The sequence below is a fragment of the Myotis daubentonii genome, chromosome 13 (assembly GCF_963259705.1).
Source record: "Myotis daubentonii chromosome 13, mMyoDau2.1, whole genome shotgun sequence".
Lineage (NCBI taxonomy): Eukaryota > Metazoa > Chordata > Mammalia > Chiroptera > Vespertilionidae > Myotis > Myotis daubentonii.
This window is the reverse complement of record NC_081852.1, coordinates 43,112,009-43,130,699: the sequence shown is the minus strand read 5'-3', so window position 1 is coordinate 43,130,699 and position 18,691 is coordinate 43,112,009. Positions and strand designations below refer to the sequence as shown.

At 52.4% G+C, this 18,691-nt stretch overlaps 1 protein-coding gene across 1 annotated transcript in view; it reads left to right on the top strand.

Annotated features, from left to right (window-relative positions):
- Nucleotides 1–18,691, top strand: part of SLIT1 (slit guidance ligand 1) — a 149,634-nt gene that overhangs the window by 9,287 nt on the left and 121,656 nt on the right. The window contains exons 2-4 of the mRNA XM_059660958.1: nt 10,673–10,744; nt 12,878–12,949; nt 18,208–18,279. Of these exons, the coding sequence (XP_059516941.1) occupies nt 10,673–10,744; nt 12,878–12,949; nt 18,208–18,279 (216 nt within the window). The remainder of the gene's footprint in view (nt 1–10,672; nt 10,745–12,877; nt 12,950–18,207; nt 18,280–18,691) is intronic.

Genomic DNA, 18,691 nt, shown 5'->3' with positions numbered 1-18,691 from the left:
ACTATCTTTCCATTTGTAATTAATAAATATTTTGGGGAGATACTTTGAGACTATATAAGATCCACTTTGTCCTCAAATTCTTACCTACTAATTTTAGCTTTCATTAATGGATCTTGCCTACAACCATTATTATCCAATCTTGATTTTCTATTTCCCTTATTTCTTCTACAGTCATTAATTGGAATTCTTCTGTAGAGAAGAGAATTTTATTCCTTTTTAAGAAGGTGGCTTGTTTGATGGGTACCTTGGGTTTTGAGTTTCCTGAGGGCAGGGATCATGCCTTATGCATCTTTGTGTCCCTTCACCTGGTGCATAGTAAGTGCTAAAAAAAGGTTGAGGTTTTTTTTTTCTAGAAACTTCTGGTAAGACCTTTCATGGCTCTGATCTTTGCTTTAGAAAATATGGTCCTTGTGGTGGGCTGAATAATGGTCCCCAGCGATGTTCACGGCCCGATCCCCGGGACCTGCCAGGACCTGTGACTATGTGGCCCTCCAGGGTAAAAGGGACTTTGCAGATATTAGCAAGTTAAGGGTCTTGAGGTGAGCGATGACCCTGGGTTATCCAGGTGGCCCAACATAACCACAGGATCCCTGTAGGAGGAGGCAGGAGGGTCAGAGTCAGTGGTAGGAGATGTGGCCTACAAGAGCGTGGGGTGAGAGAAGGGGGCCAGGAGCCGAGAGTGCAGGGACCTCTAGAAGGTGGGAAGGGAGGAAATGATTCTTGCCCAGAGAAAGGAATACACCCGGTGGGACTGATTTGGGACTTCTCATCTCCAGAACTGTAAGATAGGACATTGATGCTGTTTTAAGCCACTGAGCACGTGGTAATTTGTTATGGCGGCAGTAGGAGAGGACTGGTCCTCAGAGGATGAGGAGGCTGCTGCAGAGGCTGAGACCGGAGGGAGGCAGGCCCGGACCGAGGCAGAGAGAGCACGCGGGAGGGCCATGGGGGACCCTAGGCTTGAGCCTGGGTGAACAATCTTGTGAATAAAGTTGATCCTGGAGAAGCCATGTGGTTGGCTTCTGCCTCTTTTGCCAGTAAACAGCTACGTGAAAACGTGACTCTAGAGCAGCGGTTCTCAACCTGTGGGTCGTGACCCCCATGGGGGTCGAACGACCCTTTCACAGGGGTTGCCTAAATACATCCTGCATATCAGATATTTACATGACGATTCATAACAGTAGCAAAATTACAGTTATGAAGTAGCAACGAAAATCATTTTATGGTTGGGGGTCACCACAACATGAGGAACTGTATTAAAGGGTCGCGGCATTAGGAAGGTTGAGAACCACTGCTCCAGAGGCAGGAACCAGGGATGGTTACTCTGGAGAGGGTTCGGGCTGGAGTGGCAGTCGGGGGGGCCTCCTGGGGAAGCAGTGAAACCCATGAGGGCAGTGGAAGAGGAACCTCACGGGAAGAGGAATCTCCCGGATGCCGGTCAAAAGGCAGACCCAGGCCACCCCCAAAAGCTGCGTTCGCAACCTTTGCTGACTGCAGTTCAGGTGATTCAGGTGCAGGAGGTGCTCAGACCGCGGCTGAGAAACTGCTCGGTGCTGGGGTTTCCTGGAAGGTCCTGCCTTTGGCCTCCTCCACGTGGGCGGGCAGGCGGGCTGTGGGAGGCAGGAAGCGCCCTGTCCTGTGTGTGACACAAGGAGCATTGGCAGAACGTCTGTGGCTTTGAACCTGGATAAAGAGTAGTTGCTGCCAAACCAAGAAGGTGTTTGGAGACGGGAAGAGGGCTGGCGGTGTGGGGAGCAGCCAGTCTGGCCAAGGAGAGCTCTGGCACTGGGATCAGGGCACGGCAAAGCCAGGCAGGCCGGTTTACTGGGAGAAGTGGAGGGTGGAAGGCAGATGGTGGGGGTTGAGTAGGTGGTGAGGAAGTTTTCAGGAGAGAACAAGAGCAGGAGCTCCAAGGCGGGGTGTTGTTTGCAGAGTAGGGGCAGGTGGACTGCAGTCTGCTGGGGGCGGAGGCAGGATGGGGGCGGTGGGGGGGCAGTTACGGGAAGGAGGAGCCAGTGCCCTTGGATGGGGATGGGGGTGGGTGGGGTGGTGGGACCTTGACTGATCAGAGAACTGAGGTGGAGAGGCGTGAAGGGAGTGTGGTGATGGTGTTGGAGCCCCAAGGGCACCTACCTTGTGCCAGGCTCAGAGCGAGAGGCTTCACCAAGTCCATCCTTTTGCTCCTCGTGCCGGGCCTGTGAGGAAGGTATCACTTACCCTTCTTTGCTGATGTGGAGGAGGGTCAGAGAGGTGGGGCTCTCTGCCTGGGTCACAGAGGGCTGGTAAGTGGCTGCCAGGGACCCGGAGCCTTCAGGCTCTGAGAGATATGTGTATTTTGTTTTTAAATTTGCTACTGTTCCACACATCTCAATAAGGCCTGGCTTCCTTCCTTCCTTCATTCATTCATCTCCTACAAAACTCCTGTCAGGGCTTAGCACTGGGGCTTAAAGGCAGTTTGACCACAATTGATTCCTGTCCGTGCATGTTTATGGGGTGGACCCAAGTTAGTGTGAGGAGGGGGTGTCCAGCCTGGGGGTAGGGGCGTGGTGAGCAGAATTGGGGGATGTTGCAGGGAGTTAATTGGTGGGCTTGGGGTGGGCAGTGGGTGGAGAGCACTTGGCAGGCATGTACATGGAGGCCTGGTGGCTAACAGGGGGCCCTGGCTGTGTAGGTTGTGGTTTTGGGGTGAGCCCCAGACCTGGGAAGGGGATTGGCAAAAGCAAAACTGGGGCTCAGTAGTGAAGGGACAGGGTGCAGATTGGGCCTTAGAACAGAATCCATCGCAGAGTTGGTGTTAAGAGCTGGGCCCTGACCATTAGGTGGCCGACCACCATCAAGAAAACAGGAAATCACCAGTGGTGGTGAGGATGTGGAGAAATTTTAACCCTTGTGCACTGTTGGTGGGAATAGAAAATGGAGGAGCCACTACGGAAAACAGCATGATGATTCCTCAAAAAATTAAACATAGAATTACCATATGGCCCAACAAGTCCACTTCTATGTATACACCCAAACGAACTGAAAGCAAGGTCTCAAAGGTATTTGTACACCCTTGTTCAAGCAGCATTATTCACATGGCGAAAGGGTGGAAGCAATCCAAGGGCCCACTGATGGATGGACAAAAGGCAGAGTCACATACAATGGAATATCATTTAGCCTCAAAAAGGAAGGGAATTCTGACACATGTTACCCCATGGGTGAACCTCGAGGACACTGTGCTCAGTGAAGTAAACCAGGCACCACAAGACAAGCACTGTATGACCCCACAGGTATGGGTTACCTGGAGGAGTCTAATTCATCGAGACAAAGTGGGACGGTGGTTGCCGGGGGCGGAGGAAGAGAGGGATGAGAGTTAGTGTTTAATTGGTACAGAGTTTCGGCTTTTCAAGATGAAGAAGTTCTGGAGATCTGTTGTACAACAATGTGAATATACTTAACCCTAAGTGAACTGTGCACTTAAACATGATCAAAGAGTAAATTTTTATTATGTGTGTTTTTCCACAATTAAATATTAGAGAGAAAAAAGAGAACTGAGCCCTGAAATCAGATATGTCAGGGTTCGAGTCCTGCCTGTTTAACCTGCTTCTATTATGAGGCTTCCGTGAGCTGGCTTGGTTGTGATAGTACAGGTATTACTATTATTCAAGCCAAGCGAACAAGAGGTCCCCAGGAGCTAGGCGGGTAGCAGATCTGCCCTGTGTGGTCCCCTGATTGCTCAGCCATCGGCCTTTTGACTCTCACTAGGTTTAGGACTGCCCTAGCAACGGGGTTGGTGCTGGGCCTGTGGGCCCTGCTAGGGGGTTGGCGGAGCCTCCGGGTCATGACTTGCTGGGGCCTGAAGACTGTGGGGAGGGCTCAGCCGGCTGACTGGAGCATGTGTCAGGCCTCAGACACCCTGTGCCCACAGAAGCCGGGTGCGGTGGGCAGAATTGCTCACTCAGCCCATTTTCACTATATATAGTGAACACCTACTGTGTGCCAGGCAGCCTCGCAGGTGCTGGGCGTACAGCAGTGAGCAAAACAGATGAGCCCTGTCCCCTCACAGCCTGGCAGGGAGACGGGCCTTTAACAAAGGACCTCATATTGAGTCCTCACGTCTCCAAATTGCAATGGGGCACCCCCCCTCCCCGGGCTGCTTAGAGGAGGGGCATTTAAATGGAGGCCTGAAGGATGTTAGCAGTGAGCCAGGTGTGTGTGTTGCTGGGCAGGTGAGGAGGAGCCGGGTGTTCTGGGCTGTTCCAGGCTGTGCTGGGCTGAGGGAGCAGCACGGGCGAGGGCCCTGGGGCAGAAGGAAGTGGAGGAGCAGAGCAGCTGCAGCCCAGGGCTGGCATCTTCCTGTGAAAGGCGCTCAGAGAAGTAATCAGCTTTTTAACCTGTGGGCCCTGGAGGTTGTTAGTAACACAGCGGAGTCCTCTGTGTGAGGAGCTTTTATTGGCTGATGTCTGTTTGGGGAGAACATTTCTCACTTAGTTTTTTTTTTGTTTTTAAGCGGGGGAGCAGGGAAGCATGGAAAACATACTCGGCGCAATGCTATTTGGAATCTGCCAGTTTTAATGGAAATTTATCATGCATTTAAGAACCTTCTTCCAGGGGCCAGGTGCTGTGTTAGGCCCTGGGGGCACATGATGAAAAACAAGCGGACAGTCTGTCCTCATGGAGCGCCTAACCTCATTCAGGGGCTGAGGCACCATTCAAATAAAAATGCCCCCGATTTGCGCCACAGAGGAGGGGTTGGGATGCGCCGTGGGCCTGGGACAGCAGGTCTGACCAAGTGGAAGGACAGGCTGGAGTGAGGTAGGCGAAGAGGAAGGAGGGAGCGTCCCAAGCTGAGGGAATGGGGAGTTCAGAGGCTCTGCTCCAGGGGGAGCACATCAGAACTCCGCGCAGGGCAGACCACCAGGCCTTGTTGTTCACGTTAAGATTTTTGTCTTGATTCCAAGCGCAATGGGGATTCATTGAAGGGCTTAAGTGGGGAGTGACATGATCAGATTTGCATCTTGAAAAGATCTCTCTGGCTGTGGCTTGGAGAACAGATTGGAGGGGAGCCAGTGGGATTGTGGGGAGCCCGGGCAGGGGCTCCAGGTACATGACAGGCGTCGGCACACAGCGGCTAGCCTGGAGGTCGGGGTGTCCGGCCTCCTCTGTGGGCCTAGCTGCAGAGGGAAAGTCTTCCTTCCCTCAGGTCTCTGGTCTGACTGCACATGCTCGGTGCCGTGGATTTGGCCCGGCTAAGATTTCGAAGGACAGTCTCCCAGCCCAGAGGCCTGGCTCAGTCACAGGCAGAGCCTCATGTTTATATTTTGGAGACTCGGCAGGATGGGATTGGAAGGGGACGGAGCCTCCCGTTGGAGGCCTGGGCTGCTGTGGGGTGTTCTGGCCCCTCAGTGAAACACCACCAGGAATGGCTGGAACTCCAGGGCAGGAAATGCCCATGAGGCGTGTGGGGCCCCAGATCTCCCCGCCAGGGGCCACGGTGTTTATTCCTGCGGTTCTAGGAAATCCGAGGGTTTCTCTTGGTTTATCATAAACACCCAGATGCTGGGGATCAGATTCTTGCTTCCTGAGAGGATTCAAGAAATCCTGTGTGTTTTTGTTTTTTCTTCCGTAACTTTGCTTCGGAGGATTTTCTCCCAAATCTTTTACCACCGAGGTTTCCCTTTCAGGTTTGGGCCACACAGGAACGGATGGAAATCGGGGCCATCTGCCACCCCAGTGTACTTCCTCCTGGGGGACAAGAATGGGTGCAGACCCATCACTTTGGGAAGGGAGACAACCATCTCGGGGCGTCTTCCCTGGGCCTTGCCCTCCTGGGGCCTGCAGGGCCTGAGTAGCCGGCTCCTCCCTAATCAGCATGGCCCTGCCCATCCAGCACCAGCAAGAGCTGTGCCTGGGGCACCACCTGCCTGGCGCAGCCATAGTCCTTGAGGATAACAACAGCAGCAGCAACAGCAACACTAGCAGTAAAGACTATTGCAGCAGGTGATGCTGATACAGGAGCCCTGCTCTCGGTGTTTTAGAAATATTAAGTCATCCATCCTGGCCAGGGTAGCTCAGTTGGTTGGGCATCAGTCCTTGCACCAAAAGGTTGCTGGCTTGATTCCTGGTCAGGGCACATGCCCGGGTTGTGGTCTGGATCTCCGCTGGGGGACATGCAGGAGGCAGCCGATGGATGTTGTGCTCTCACATCAATGTTTCTCTCTCTCCCTTTCCCTTCCTCTCTCTAAAAATCAAATTTTTTTTAAAAAAGAAGAAATATTAAGTAATTTAAACTTCACCACATCTCAAGCAGGTGGGTACTATTATTGTCCCCATTTTACGAATCTAGAAACTGAGGCTCGGAGAAGTGAAGCTCCTTGCCTAAGCACAGAGCCAGGAATGTGGAGCAGGAATGTGAGGCTGGACTGTTTAGCGCCAAAGCCCAAGCTTTTAGCCACTAAGAATGCACTTTGCTCAGCGGCTGGGACACTCCCCTGGTCTTGCTGCTTAGGCGGGGTAGATAGCCACCCTGCGCCTTTTGAAGTGTTTTACATATGAGTATACTATTTAAAAATTTTTATTTGTTTTATTGATTTGAGAGAGAGAGAGAGAGAGAGAGAGAGAGAGAAACATCAATGTGAGAGAGACACATGGATCGGTGGCCTCTTGCACATGCCCCAGCTGGAAATTGAACCCTAGACCAGCGGTTCTCAACCTGTGGGTCGCGACCCCTTTGGCGGTGAAGCGACCCTTTCACAGGGGTCGCCTAAGGCCATCCTGCATATCAGATATTTACATTACGATTCATAACAGTAGCAACATTACAGTTATGAAGTAGCAACGAAAATAATGTTATGGTTGGGTCACGACATGAGGAACTGTATTTAAAGGGCCAGAAGGTTGAGAACCACTGTGACCTTCTGGTGCACAGAGTGATGCTCCAACCAACTGAGCAGCACCGCCAGGCAGAGCAGACAGTGTCACTAGAGGGCCCGGTGTTCCCTGTCCACAGCACACACGTGGCTTCTCAGCTCCATCAAGGCATGAGCACTCGGGGAGAGGTGGGCGGACAGAGCCCATCAGCGTGAGGCATCGTGAGGTCGGGAACGAACAGGGAATCACACTGGCCTGGTTTTGATCCGGCTCCACCACTTACTAGCTGTGTGGCACTGGGAAAATGACCTCATCAGTCTGAGCCTTAGTTTCCTCGTCAGCAGGATGGAGAGACCATGACTCACCTCGCAGGGAGGGTGCAGTGAGGCGAAGCAGGCTTGGCATTAGGCTCATGGCCTGCACACACAGGGGCTCAGTAAGAAGTGGTGGCAGGAAGCTCAGGATCCAGGGTGCTTCCTGAGCCACGAGGCCGGGACGTGCCCCAGAGGGCCCACCTGACTTGGTTGCTCTGTCTTAAGGTCACAGCAGCTTCTCGCATTTTTCCTAGGCAGCTTCCTGCGGAGGCGCATCTCCATGGCAACACACAAGCAGCACCTGTTGGAGGAATCAGGTGTTGGAGAAAAATGACCTCCTTGCCTCATTCTGCAGCCTCTGCTGAGGGTGGAGGGGAAGTGGTTGGCCCAGGTTGGAAACTTGATCCTGGTGGGCCGCCCTGCCCTGCGGAGGGGGAGGGGGCCGGCCAGCCGCTGGAGGTCATTTTCTCAGCCCGAGTGGTGATAATGCCTCCCTAAGCAGCAGCCTCCAGACCTGGGAGTCTGATGAGCCTCGAAGGTTGCCTTCTCAAGGGCTTTTCCCTGAGAGGAGGCACTGAGCCCCGGGGTTCGAGAGCAAGGCTGATGGGGGGAGGCTGAGTTTGCTCTGCTGTCGCACATTGGCCTCTCCTGCCTGCCTGGCCCAGGTCTTCCCTTACCTAGGGGTGGAGTGGGGTGTAGGAAGTGAGGAGGGGCTGGAGCCAGCTGATGGTGGGCTAAGGAATTTCTCCTGCCGTCTGCACAGTGGGCCCCGGTGCAGAAGGGTCCGAGGAGAGGCATGTGAACGAGAGCCCTCCAGCCCACCCCGCCACTGGTGGGAGTCTGTCTCATCCTCAGTTTCCTGAGTTCCACATTGGGTCCTGCCTTGTTCAGACAAGCCTAAGCGTTTGTCTCTGCCTCAGTTTTGCCGTCTGTAAAATGAATAATTATTGTAGTCAAGTGCTTTACAAACCATGGCTGCCATGAAAAGGAATGAATGATTGTAAAACTCACCAGCTTTTTCATGACTTTTGACTGAGTAATTCCGTTTAGAGCAGCGGTTCTCAACCTGTGGGTCATGACCCCTTTGGCGGTCGAACGACCCTTTCACAGGGGTCGCCTAAGACCATCCTGCATATCAGATATTTACATTACGGTTCATAACAGTAGCAACATTACAGTTATGAAGTAGCAACGAAAATAATTTTATGGTTGGGGGTCACCACAACATGAGGAACTGTATTAAAGGGTCATGGCATTAGGAAGGTTGAGAACCACTGACGTACTATGTCCTGGACAGCTTTCCCCGTCGATACGAACTGATCGGTACCGTTTGAAATGGCTGCATAGAGTTTGGTTTCATGGCTGTGCTGAAAGCCAGCTAAGCATCGCTCTGTCGATGTCCATTTAAGCTCAACGTTTTGCTCTTAGAATCAATGCTGACATATCTTTATAATCAAAAAATTAAAACAACCAAAAATTCCTTGTGGTTTTGGGTTTGGGGATGAGAATTTCAGTAAGATGGCCCGGGCATGTTGCGGAAGGAGAGATTGGGGTGCAGCATAAGTGAGGCTCGGGGCTGGCTGTTTTGGGGAAGAATATCTGGTTCAATAAAGAAAGACCTTTACATTGAAAAGAGCCCGTCTCACAGGGAGAGGCACGCTCTCGGCATTTAGGGCGGGAAGTGGCTCCGGCTGGGGCTCCCACCAACGGCCTCGTTACCTTGGAGAGGCCGCCAGCCCCTCTGAGAGACCCTGTTAGAAAGGAGACCGGGAGCAGGGAATGAGTTTTTCCAGCTGCTCCCCAAGATCAAGAGCCAGGCGCAGGGGAAGGGCAGAGAGAGTTGTAATGAGCTGAATGAATTATTGGCTTGTCAGCTCAGGAGGCAGCCTGGCCTGGTAGAAGCCTGGGCTCTGGGATCAGATGGCCCAGCTCAGGCCCCTGCTCTGTCATTTACCAGCTGGAGACTTGGGGGAGGCACCTCGTTTGTTTGAGCCACTCTTCCCTCCTCTGCAAGATGGGCACGATAACTCTTTCCAGCCCGGCGTGAGGAGTGTGTGGAAACTAATCACACGTTGTTCTTAGTGGGTACGATTCTAGAGCATCATCTAGTCCAAACACACTTCCGAACGCTTTCAGGGAAGAGAACTTGCTGTTCTTCACGGCAGCTCGGGCTCGGGTTGGCCACAGTTGGTAAGTGACGAGACTGAGCTGCAGGGGAACATGGGGTGTGACAAGTTATTGCCAAGCACGTGGTGACTGTGACAGAGGTGAGAAAGGAGGGAACGTGGTGGCCGTGAACTTGGAGCCTTACAGACGGGTTAGATGCGGAGGTGACAGCTAGGTTTGGTGCGAGGCCCGAGGGAGGTTCTGCTGGTGTGTGGCTTGGGAAGAACTTTCTGGGGAGCGGAGCGCCTGACTCCTGCAGGGCCTGTCGTTCTGAGGTGTGCTGGGGGGCTTCCCTCGGAGGCTGGCTGGGGAGGTGGGGCCAGACAGCCTCTAACGTGGGCTCTAGGTCCAAGGTGCCCAAGATGTGACAGGGGAGGGCCAGGGAGGAACGCAGGGGCCAGAGGCCGGGGTGGTGTGAGGGCAGGAGCCACCACTTTTGCAGGCCCGGCCCTAGGATCAGAGCGTGGGATCCCTCCCTTCTTCAGCCCTGCCCTCCAGGCCTCCCGCTGCCCCCACCCTCCTCTTGGGGCTGACCTCAGGGCAGGCTCCTGCTCAGAGACCTCACTGGCTCCCTGTCTCTCCTCTGCTTTCTCCGACCCTCTGTGGCCTGGACCCACGTTCCCCCAACTCTGCTTCCCTCGGCTCCGACTCTCACCCTGTCCCCTCCCCCACCCCGTGGATCTGCAGGGTGTTCTCCCTCTTTGGATGTCCGCTCAGACCCTCCTGCCCTGCAGATCTGCCTTGTCCTGTCCGTCTCAGCTTGAGTCCCACTTCCTCAGTTTCCACTGAATGGCACGGCCCACTCTACTCTCTCCTGTTCAGAATACGGACAGCTCACAGGAGCCAGTGCCACCAGATGCCAAAAACCATGTCCCCAAGGGGGTCCTTTTAAACCACAGGCCGTACTCTTTACCTACTTATGCCTCATGTAAACCCTATGAGAGACAGTTATTATCCCCATTTCATAGACAGGAAACTGGCGTTCAGTAAAGATTCCACCTAAACAGCTTCTAATTGGCTACTTTTCCAATTCTTTCGTGTGTTAATGTCTCATCTCTTCAACTAGACTGAGTTCATTCAGGGGCAAAGCTCCGTGTTGGGTTTAGCAGAACTCCCAGCAGGGAGCCTTGTGCGTTCCTGCTGGTTGGACATCTGCTGCCAACAGCCCCCAGCTTGTTGGGCCTCCACATAGACCTGAGGGTCCCAGGCGTGGCTGGGAGCACCCACCCTACTGGTCAGATGTCAGGCTTGAGCCGGGGAGCGAAGGAGCCTGGAGCTGAGCCCCCGGCCTGGGGACCCACCCTGCACAGCTCACCATTTCCTTCTCTCCTCTCCTCCACCAGGGAACTCAATGGCAACAACATCACCCGGATCCATAAGAACGACTTTGCAGGGCTCAAGCAGCTGCGGGTGCTGTGAGTATGGGATCTGCTCCTGCTTGTCACCTCTCCCTGCCCCCTCCCTCGGCAGTGGCCTGTGTGCCCTAGGCAGAGCCCTGGCTGTGGGTAGTAGGGCTGTAGGGTTGTAGGCAGGCTGGGCTCCTCCACGTGGAGTCCGTCTTGGGACACCCTGAGGGTGGTAGGGTGGAAGTGATGGTGAGTCCTGACCCGGAGCAGCCACTGCCTCCAGCATGGCTGAAAAATTGGGTGATGGCATAGGCCCCAGTGGTGGCTGCCTGGCGGGACCTGGGCTGGGCAGATGGGGCTGTCTTGTCCACCGGTTGTCTCCTGGGGTGAGGGAAGACCGAGGGACCGTGCGGAATCTTTAGGTCTCTGTCTTTGTTCAGGCTGCTCTAACAACATGCTACAGATGGGGTGGCATCAACAACAGAAATTTATTTTCTCACAGGCCTGGAGGCAAGGAATCTAAGATCAAGGTGCCGTCAGGGCTGGTTTGTGGTGGGGCCTCTCTTCCCGGCCAGCCGCTCGCTGTGTCCTCAGGTGGCCTGTCCTCTGGGTGTGCACAGAGAGAGCTCTGGTGTCTCTTCTTATAAGGACACCAGTCCTAGCAGATGAGGGCCCCATCCTTATAACCTCATTTAACCTCAGTGACTTCCCTAAGGGCCCTCTCTCCAATACAGTTACATCGGGGTTAGGGCTTCAATGCATTAATAACTGGGAAGAGGGGGGAAGAGCGGGGGCACTTCAGCCTGTAACAGTCTCCATAGTTCCCTTGAACCTGTGGCCCAGAAAACTCCCCAGCAAGGGGCTGCCCCTGGCTTGAGAGGGCAGGTGATTGGGAGCACTTGAGGGTAGAGTCGATTTCCCTGGGTTGCTTGGCAGCAGCAGGTATTGGAGGCAGTGGGCACGACGCTATTGGGAAAGGGGCCATCAGCAGCACCTCCTCTGTCATGCTGGGCAGGGGTGAGGAGCCGGGAGGGTGTTGATCCCTTCATCTCTCCTTCTTTGCTGATCTCGATGCGGAGGCAGCCTGCCAGGCATACATCCTGATGCACTGAACATCAGACAGTCATAGAACCCCTCGTCCCTTATTCCCAGGGAAGTGCAAGGGCCCTGGGGCCTCAGTTCTGTCAGAACTACTTGCTTTGCATTCATTTCTGAGGGTCTTTGGAGTAACTGGGGATCTTGTGGCTGATCCTCTCTGGGGTCATAGCTATCGCCACTGATCTCTGACCCCATCCCAGGCTCCAGAAATCTCTTTTGAGCCTGAGGAAGCTCCCCTTCCTTCTGGTCTGTGCCCTTCTTCCCCACCCAGGTCTACACTGGGAGCTCCTCAGTAGCATAGGCTCTGGAAACCAGAGGAGAAAAAGAAGTGGGTGGTGGTCGTTTCTGCCCTCTGCCCTGTCTCAAACCTCATCTGCCGTGCATGTGGGAGCACATAAGCCACCCGCTGGAGAGTGGAGAAGGGAACGTGTAGGGAGAAAAACATGTTTGACAACCTCAAAAATTACCATGCAACAGGCGATCTGTTGGCAAAAACTGCTGTCCGCCAGCTGGACGCTCTGGGCTGCATGGCACATTGGCAATGAGGAGGTGCAGAGCCCCATGGAGCCAGGTGGCTCAGCTGGCAGCAGATGGGCCAGGCAGAGTTGGGGTGCAGGCGGAGGGGGTGTCGTCTGCCAACTGCAGAATGTGCTGCATGTGTGGGCTTTGCCCAATTGGCACCGGATCCCCTCCCCCTGCTACTGGCCCATTCTGTCCATTCTGCCCCTTGGAAACTCACCCTCTGGGCCAAAGGAGGGCACATGCACCTGCAGCCCAGAGCAGCCCCTGCTGCCTGCTGCCTTGGGTCCGGCTTCCCGAGCATGCCTTGGAGCAATGACCTGGTGCTCTGGTGTTCTGTGGCCTTCTGCCATGCAGGGATCAGCATGGGGCTGGGGCTGGAAGCGCATCTTGCGGTTGAGGCTGGGTGTGCTGAGGAGTCCCTGCTGGGAATTGGCAACGTTGTGAGGAAATTTTGTGGGCTCAGGCTGGACTCAGGTCGGCACACGTTTCAGGCACAGCTCCTGTCTCACTCCCTTGTGCCAGCTGTTTCCAGGAGTCCTTGTCCAACATGCTGTAGCTGTCTTTGTCTCTTCGCTTCCTCAGGCAGCTGATGGAGAACCAGATTGGAGTGGTGGAACGGGGGGCTTTGGACGACATGAAGGAGCTGGAGCGGCTGTAAGTATCTGTGGGTGTGGGCTCAGGAGGGCGGTGGAGGCTGGCTCTGAAGGGACACGAGCAGACTGAGCCTGGTGGCTAATGGGGTGTGTGGTCAGGGGCAGGACGACACGCCCAGCCTGCCTCCCGCCTGCTGATAGGAGCCAGGGGCAGCTGCAGCGTGGACATGGTCAGGGCATCATCATGAGCTCACAGCAGAGAGAAGCTGGAGACTGTCCTCATCCCACATTCTAGATGCAGCTATTCCCCTCCGCCCCCCTGACCCCCGAAAATGCATTATGGCAAAAAATCCACACATTACAGAGGAAGTGAGATTTCTTCCTATCATCTCATACCCAGGTGTAAACACTGTTCACCGATGTGTGTGGCCTCAGGGAAGCATTGGTGTATGGAGGGGACCATCAGGGAAGCCCTGGGGCACCTGAGGAGCCATGTTTTGGGTGTCAGGGCCACAGCACAGACACTGGAAGGTGGAGACATTTCAGACTTGCATGGTTTGTTCCTTACAGGGCTTTTAAGTTTGCAAATGTGTCTTGATTAATTTTTGCATTACAGATGGGCAATAATGAGGAAAAAAAGGCACATGGATGGGTGAGGTGGGGGGGGGATTGGCACTCACATTCAGGGTGGTCACCAACCTAATTTTTCTCTTTTCTTTTAAATTTTATTTATTGATTTGAGAGAGAGAGAGAGAGAGAGAGAGAGAGAGAGAGAGAGACATTGATTTGTTGTTGCATACATTTATGCATTCAGTGGTTGACACTTGTATGTGCCTTGACCAGGGATTGAACCCACAACCTTGGTGCATCTGGATGATGCTCTAACCAACTGGGTTACCCTGCCAGGCCCAATCTCATGTTTTGGCAAAGTGATTTGTATGTAGGTGTCAAGAACTCTATTGTTCATGCCTTTTGAGCCAGAAATAATCAGAGACATGACTAAAAACATGTATATATCAGGATGTTCATTGTACATTATTGAAATACAATAAAAAATTGGCAACAGCCATTCTGGTGGAAACATAGCCGTAAAATCACACTTTGGGAGAACAATCACAGCCATGGGAATGTACACACAATATAATGTTAAGTGGAAAAGGCAGGAAGTGACATTTGTGTAAATAAAAATTAACTTGTATGTGTACAGAATGCAGGAGGAGGAAAAGAATTGATAATATTAACTCTCACTGCATTGAGTGGTGGGTTCACAGGTAACTTTAATTTTATTCTTTGTGCTTTTATATTTTTATGGATTTCCCAATGATTTTATAATAATAGCTACTATTGATTGCCTTACTCTCTGCCAGGCACCAAGATAAGCTCTTTGCCCCTCGCCCCCAATATCTCCTTAAATCCTTGAAACAACACTGGGTCAGTGGGATCTTTCAGATGAGAAATAGAGGTGCACAGAAGTTAAGCACTTGCCTCATGAAGTGATTATTAAGTGATTACATGCAGGAGAGGGGATTAGAACTGGGACCATGTAGCCTCCAAAGCCTGAGCTCTTAATGGCTATGTTCTAATACCTCCCTTTTCTCTTTTATATAAAAGAAAATAAGGTATTAAATGAAAGGGAAAGGGTAGGGTTGTCTCAGTGCCTTCCTGCAGGTCAAGGTGACCTTTCCTTGGCCTTCCTCAGCCAGCCCTAGCCTGGGTGACAAGGAGCCCCCAGCTGAACAGATAAAGGGCTCAGAAATAAACATACCCCACTCGTGACCTGGTTATGAGGGGCTGATTCGGACCTAACCCATTCCAGCTTCAGCTTGGGTACTGCCAGGCCCCGGAGGAGGAGAGAGGGTGGGTTGGGGTTCAGACATGGCCTGGTGGCCCTCGTCATGCCTGCTTCTGCCATCCAAGGCAGGGCCCTGCTTTTCGAGTCACGACATCACTGCAGACTTTGTCCCTCCTGTCCTTTTCCAAGTTCCTTTCTTTGTGGCTGCTCTGTCCCTGGGGGTCCAGGGCTTGCTGTGGACGGCCGGCACCCTCTCAGACTTGTCAGGGCCCTGTGGTGAATCAGTTAATCATAAATGTTGGATGAAGTGGGGAGTCATGAACACCACACATACTGTAAACATCTCATTTTAAGTTATAACATATAAATGAGCACTTATTGACCTCTCCTCCTACCCCCCTCCTTTTTTTAATTTTTTTTTTTGCCAAGACCTTTCTTTTTATTATGAGATGCTGATTGGAGTTCACCTAAACCACACATGTGCACCTTACTTAGGAGTTTTGGTTTTGGTTTCTCTAGGGTGAGTGAGATTTCTGAAGGGTCCTTGGGAGCAAGCTGGGTGGAGGATCCTGAATTTCTTGAATGATCCTCTTGCCCTGCAGTCTTTTCCGTAATTCATCAGCCCTTTAATTAGCAGCTTCCCTTTTAGTGACTCTTTCAAAGCATTCAGCCTAGTTTTCATAGAGATGACTCTCTCTTTTCGCACTGGTATTTGGTTTGTTTATGTAACAGTTCATTCAATTATACAATTATCATTATAAGTACCTCTGGCTAAACAGGTTTGGGAACAGACATAACTGGTCTTGTGAGCAGTTACAGACTTGAGTGCAGAAGCAGCCGCGTGCGGTTCTGCGGCCATGAAGATTGGGGTGCCGCAGTGTCAGGGTCTGATGTTGGGAGGGGGTGCAGCGCTCAGGCACCCTCAGCTGGCTGAGTCGGGGTCTTCGATGTGTCTGTCGTGTGGAGGCAGCCAGGATGGGGAGCTGGGGAAAGGCAGACTTCAGAACCTCACCTCCGGGGAGTTTGGAGGTGATCGGGGTCACTCACCTCTGGACATCCTAATTCCTCTGATGTCAGAGAGGCCAGGCAGCAGAGTCAACAAACATGTCCCGAGCATTTGTTAAGACCAAGCCATGTGTCGCGATGGTGGTGGTGACGCCTTCCCCGTGGGGTTGTTGCAAGGAGGAGACCGGAAGACCTGTGTGTGAACGTGTGTGAACGTAAGGCCTTGTCATCGAGAAAGAAACCCTCCGTTTTATTCTGTCTTTCCCTTGACGGGAGGTAACGCCTATAAAACATCTGTTCTGGTGCCTGGCACACGGTGAGGGCTGCTATGGACTGGTAGCCACTGCTGCAAGGGTATTATTCTTAGCTCCCTGCACCTCGCTGGGACCCGCCCTCGATGTCCTTTGATTTTCCACTTTAACTAGTTATTAGATCCCTTTTCCTTTTAAGTGTTTTTCAGAAATTGAAGCTGGAAAACTGAGAACATCTCGGGGGGAAAACAAAACAAAACAAAAACCAGTGATTACCAGGCAGTGTAAACACAGGATTAATTTATTGGAGGAGGTTAAGGAACTTGGAGCCATCTGAGGTCTACTGTTGCTTTAAGGATTCTCTTGGTGGTCCCTTTCTTCTGAAGCAGCGATGCGTTTTCCTAGGAGCCGGTCCTTTAGGTAACGCTTCTTCCAGCTGGTCTAACTGCCTGTACTGTGCTGGGAAATGGTATCTCTCTCACGTAGCAGATAGAGGGTGACTCCTAGGAGGTAAAGTGCCAGCCACATAGAATTACATTCCTTCCTCCCTCCCAGCAAAAGGGAGCTTTTGCTGAGCTGGTTGATCATTGTCTAGATCTGTCAAAGGAGAGGTTGTGTGAAACTCAGACTGTGCCATAGACGGAGGGCAGGGGCTGCATTTACCGCAGTGCTGCTCCAACCTCGCTGAGCATGCAGGCCGCCTGGGGATCCTGTTGAAATGCAGACTGACTCTACAGGCCTGGGGGAGAGCCTGAGATGGTGGGGCTCTTAGCAACTCTTAGGTGATGCCCCGGCAGGTGGTCCAGGGGCCACAGTATCAAGGCTCCATAGTTTGCAGGTGTCACATCCCCTGATGGGCTGGAGGCCAACACCCCAGTGTCAGAGAATTAGTTGCCTGCTAGTCATGGGGATGTAAGGTACAGCATAGGGCAGCCGTGGGCAAACTACGGCCCGTGGGCCGGATCCGGCCCGTTTGAAATGAATAAAACTAAAAAAAAAAAAGACCGTACCCTTTTATGTAATGATGTTTACTTTGAATTTATATTAGTTCACACAAACACTCCATCCATGCTTTTGTTCCGGCCCTCCGGTCCAGTTTAAGAACCCATTGTGGCCCTCGAGTCAAAAAGTTTGCCCACCCCTGGCATAGGGAGTATAGTCAGGAACTTTGTAATAACGATAAGCGGTGGGTACAGACTTAGTGGAGCGATCACTTTGTAAGTTACATATATGTCTAATCACTGTGTGGTACATCTGAAACTAATATAATAGTGTGTGTCAACAGCACTTTAGAAAATGAGGGGGAAAAGAGTGTGTTGTCTAAGGTGGCGAGATAAGTCTGGGTAAACTTTGCTGCTTCCCGGGGAAGAGTCCAGGTTCTTTCTGCACGTCCTCTCTTCAGGCTGCACTCCAGACCCAGACTGCCCACTCCCGCCTGTTTTATTACACTGAGAAGTTGTCCGTCCACCACTAGAGGAACTGGGAATGGTGAACATAAGCAATCGGTCACTACAAATGAAGGGGTCGTTCTCTGTTGTTTGGCATGAAAGGACACCCACAGATTGTTGAGTCAGAAACGTGCAAGTGGCCGAACATGTTTTCTTCTACTATTTGAAGCCTTAAAAAAAAATTTAGCATGCATTTCCATAAATAATTTTAAAAATCAATAAAGCTATTTTTGTTTTGAAAGAAGGCCTAAAAGCAAACAATAACAGTTGAGTTGCCACTGAGCCAAATGCGCGTAAGAACAATAAAGAGCCAGAAACATGCGTCCAGGGAGCATTTGATATCTTGCTCCCCAGTGTATGTCGTCAGTTTGGCTCAAATAAACTCATAAAAATTCTTAAAACCAAAACAAAACACGCGACCAGTCCTGCCCCATTGGGATCTACCTCATATTTCATGTGTACTCAGATAGCCAGCTCACACACTGAGGGCGATCGATCAGGGCCTTTTACATCACAAAGGGTCCTGCAGCTGTAAGAGCAGGTGCTGATGGGCGCTGGAGGAAGTAATGGCAGGAAAGGTGCTCTGCTTATTGCCCGCAGGTCCCGGGGCGGGGGGCTTTCACAGATATTCTGCTCGTATCCTCCCCAAGTGTTGGATGGCAGAACTCCCACTTTATAGATGAAGAAACTGAGGCCCAAAGAAGGTGATTTCCCTGGGATTGTACAGCAACCGTGTTAGGGTTTGAACCCTGGGTTCTCTGACTCCGAATCCTTCCTGGATTCCCCCGGCAATCCCCAACTCCTCCTCTCTTCTCTTTTGCAGACGACTGAACCGGAACCAGCTGCACATGTTACCAGAACTGCTGTTCCAGCATAACCAGGCTCTGTCCAGGCTGTGAGTGATGCTCCGAGGCCAGAAAGCTCCCTCTGGGCTCTTATCCCTCACCCTGTGGGAGGGAGAGGGTTTGGGCCGTGGGGTCGGGCTTTCCCGTGACCCCCATGTTCCTCACGGGGAGGAACTGCTCAGGGTCTCAAAGGTCAGGCCTTTGCTGTCGGAAGGTGCTGTGCGGGCCATTTCTCCATGGCAGGCACCTGACCGAATCTGACATTCACCGCGTTCCATGTGCTGCCTCTGCCGGTGCGGGGCTCTGGGTGGGCCCAGAGTGGACATTCTGCAGGGTGGACATTCATACCCATCCCTCACTGCCTTTGGTAACCTGCCGTGGGTCAAATTTTCATTCATTCAGCTAAGTCCTTCTTGGGCACATTTCTATTTTCAGCTCCGAGTAATAGGGTCTGTTAACGTA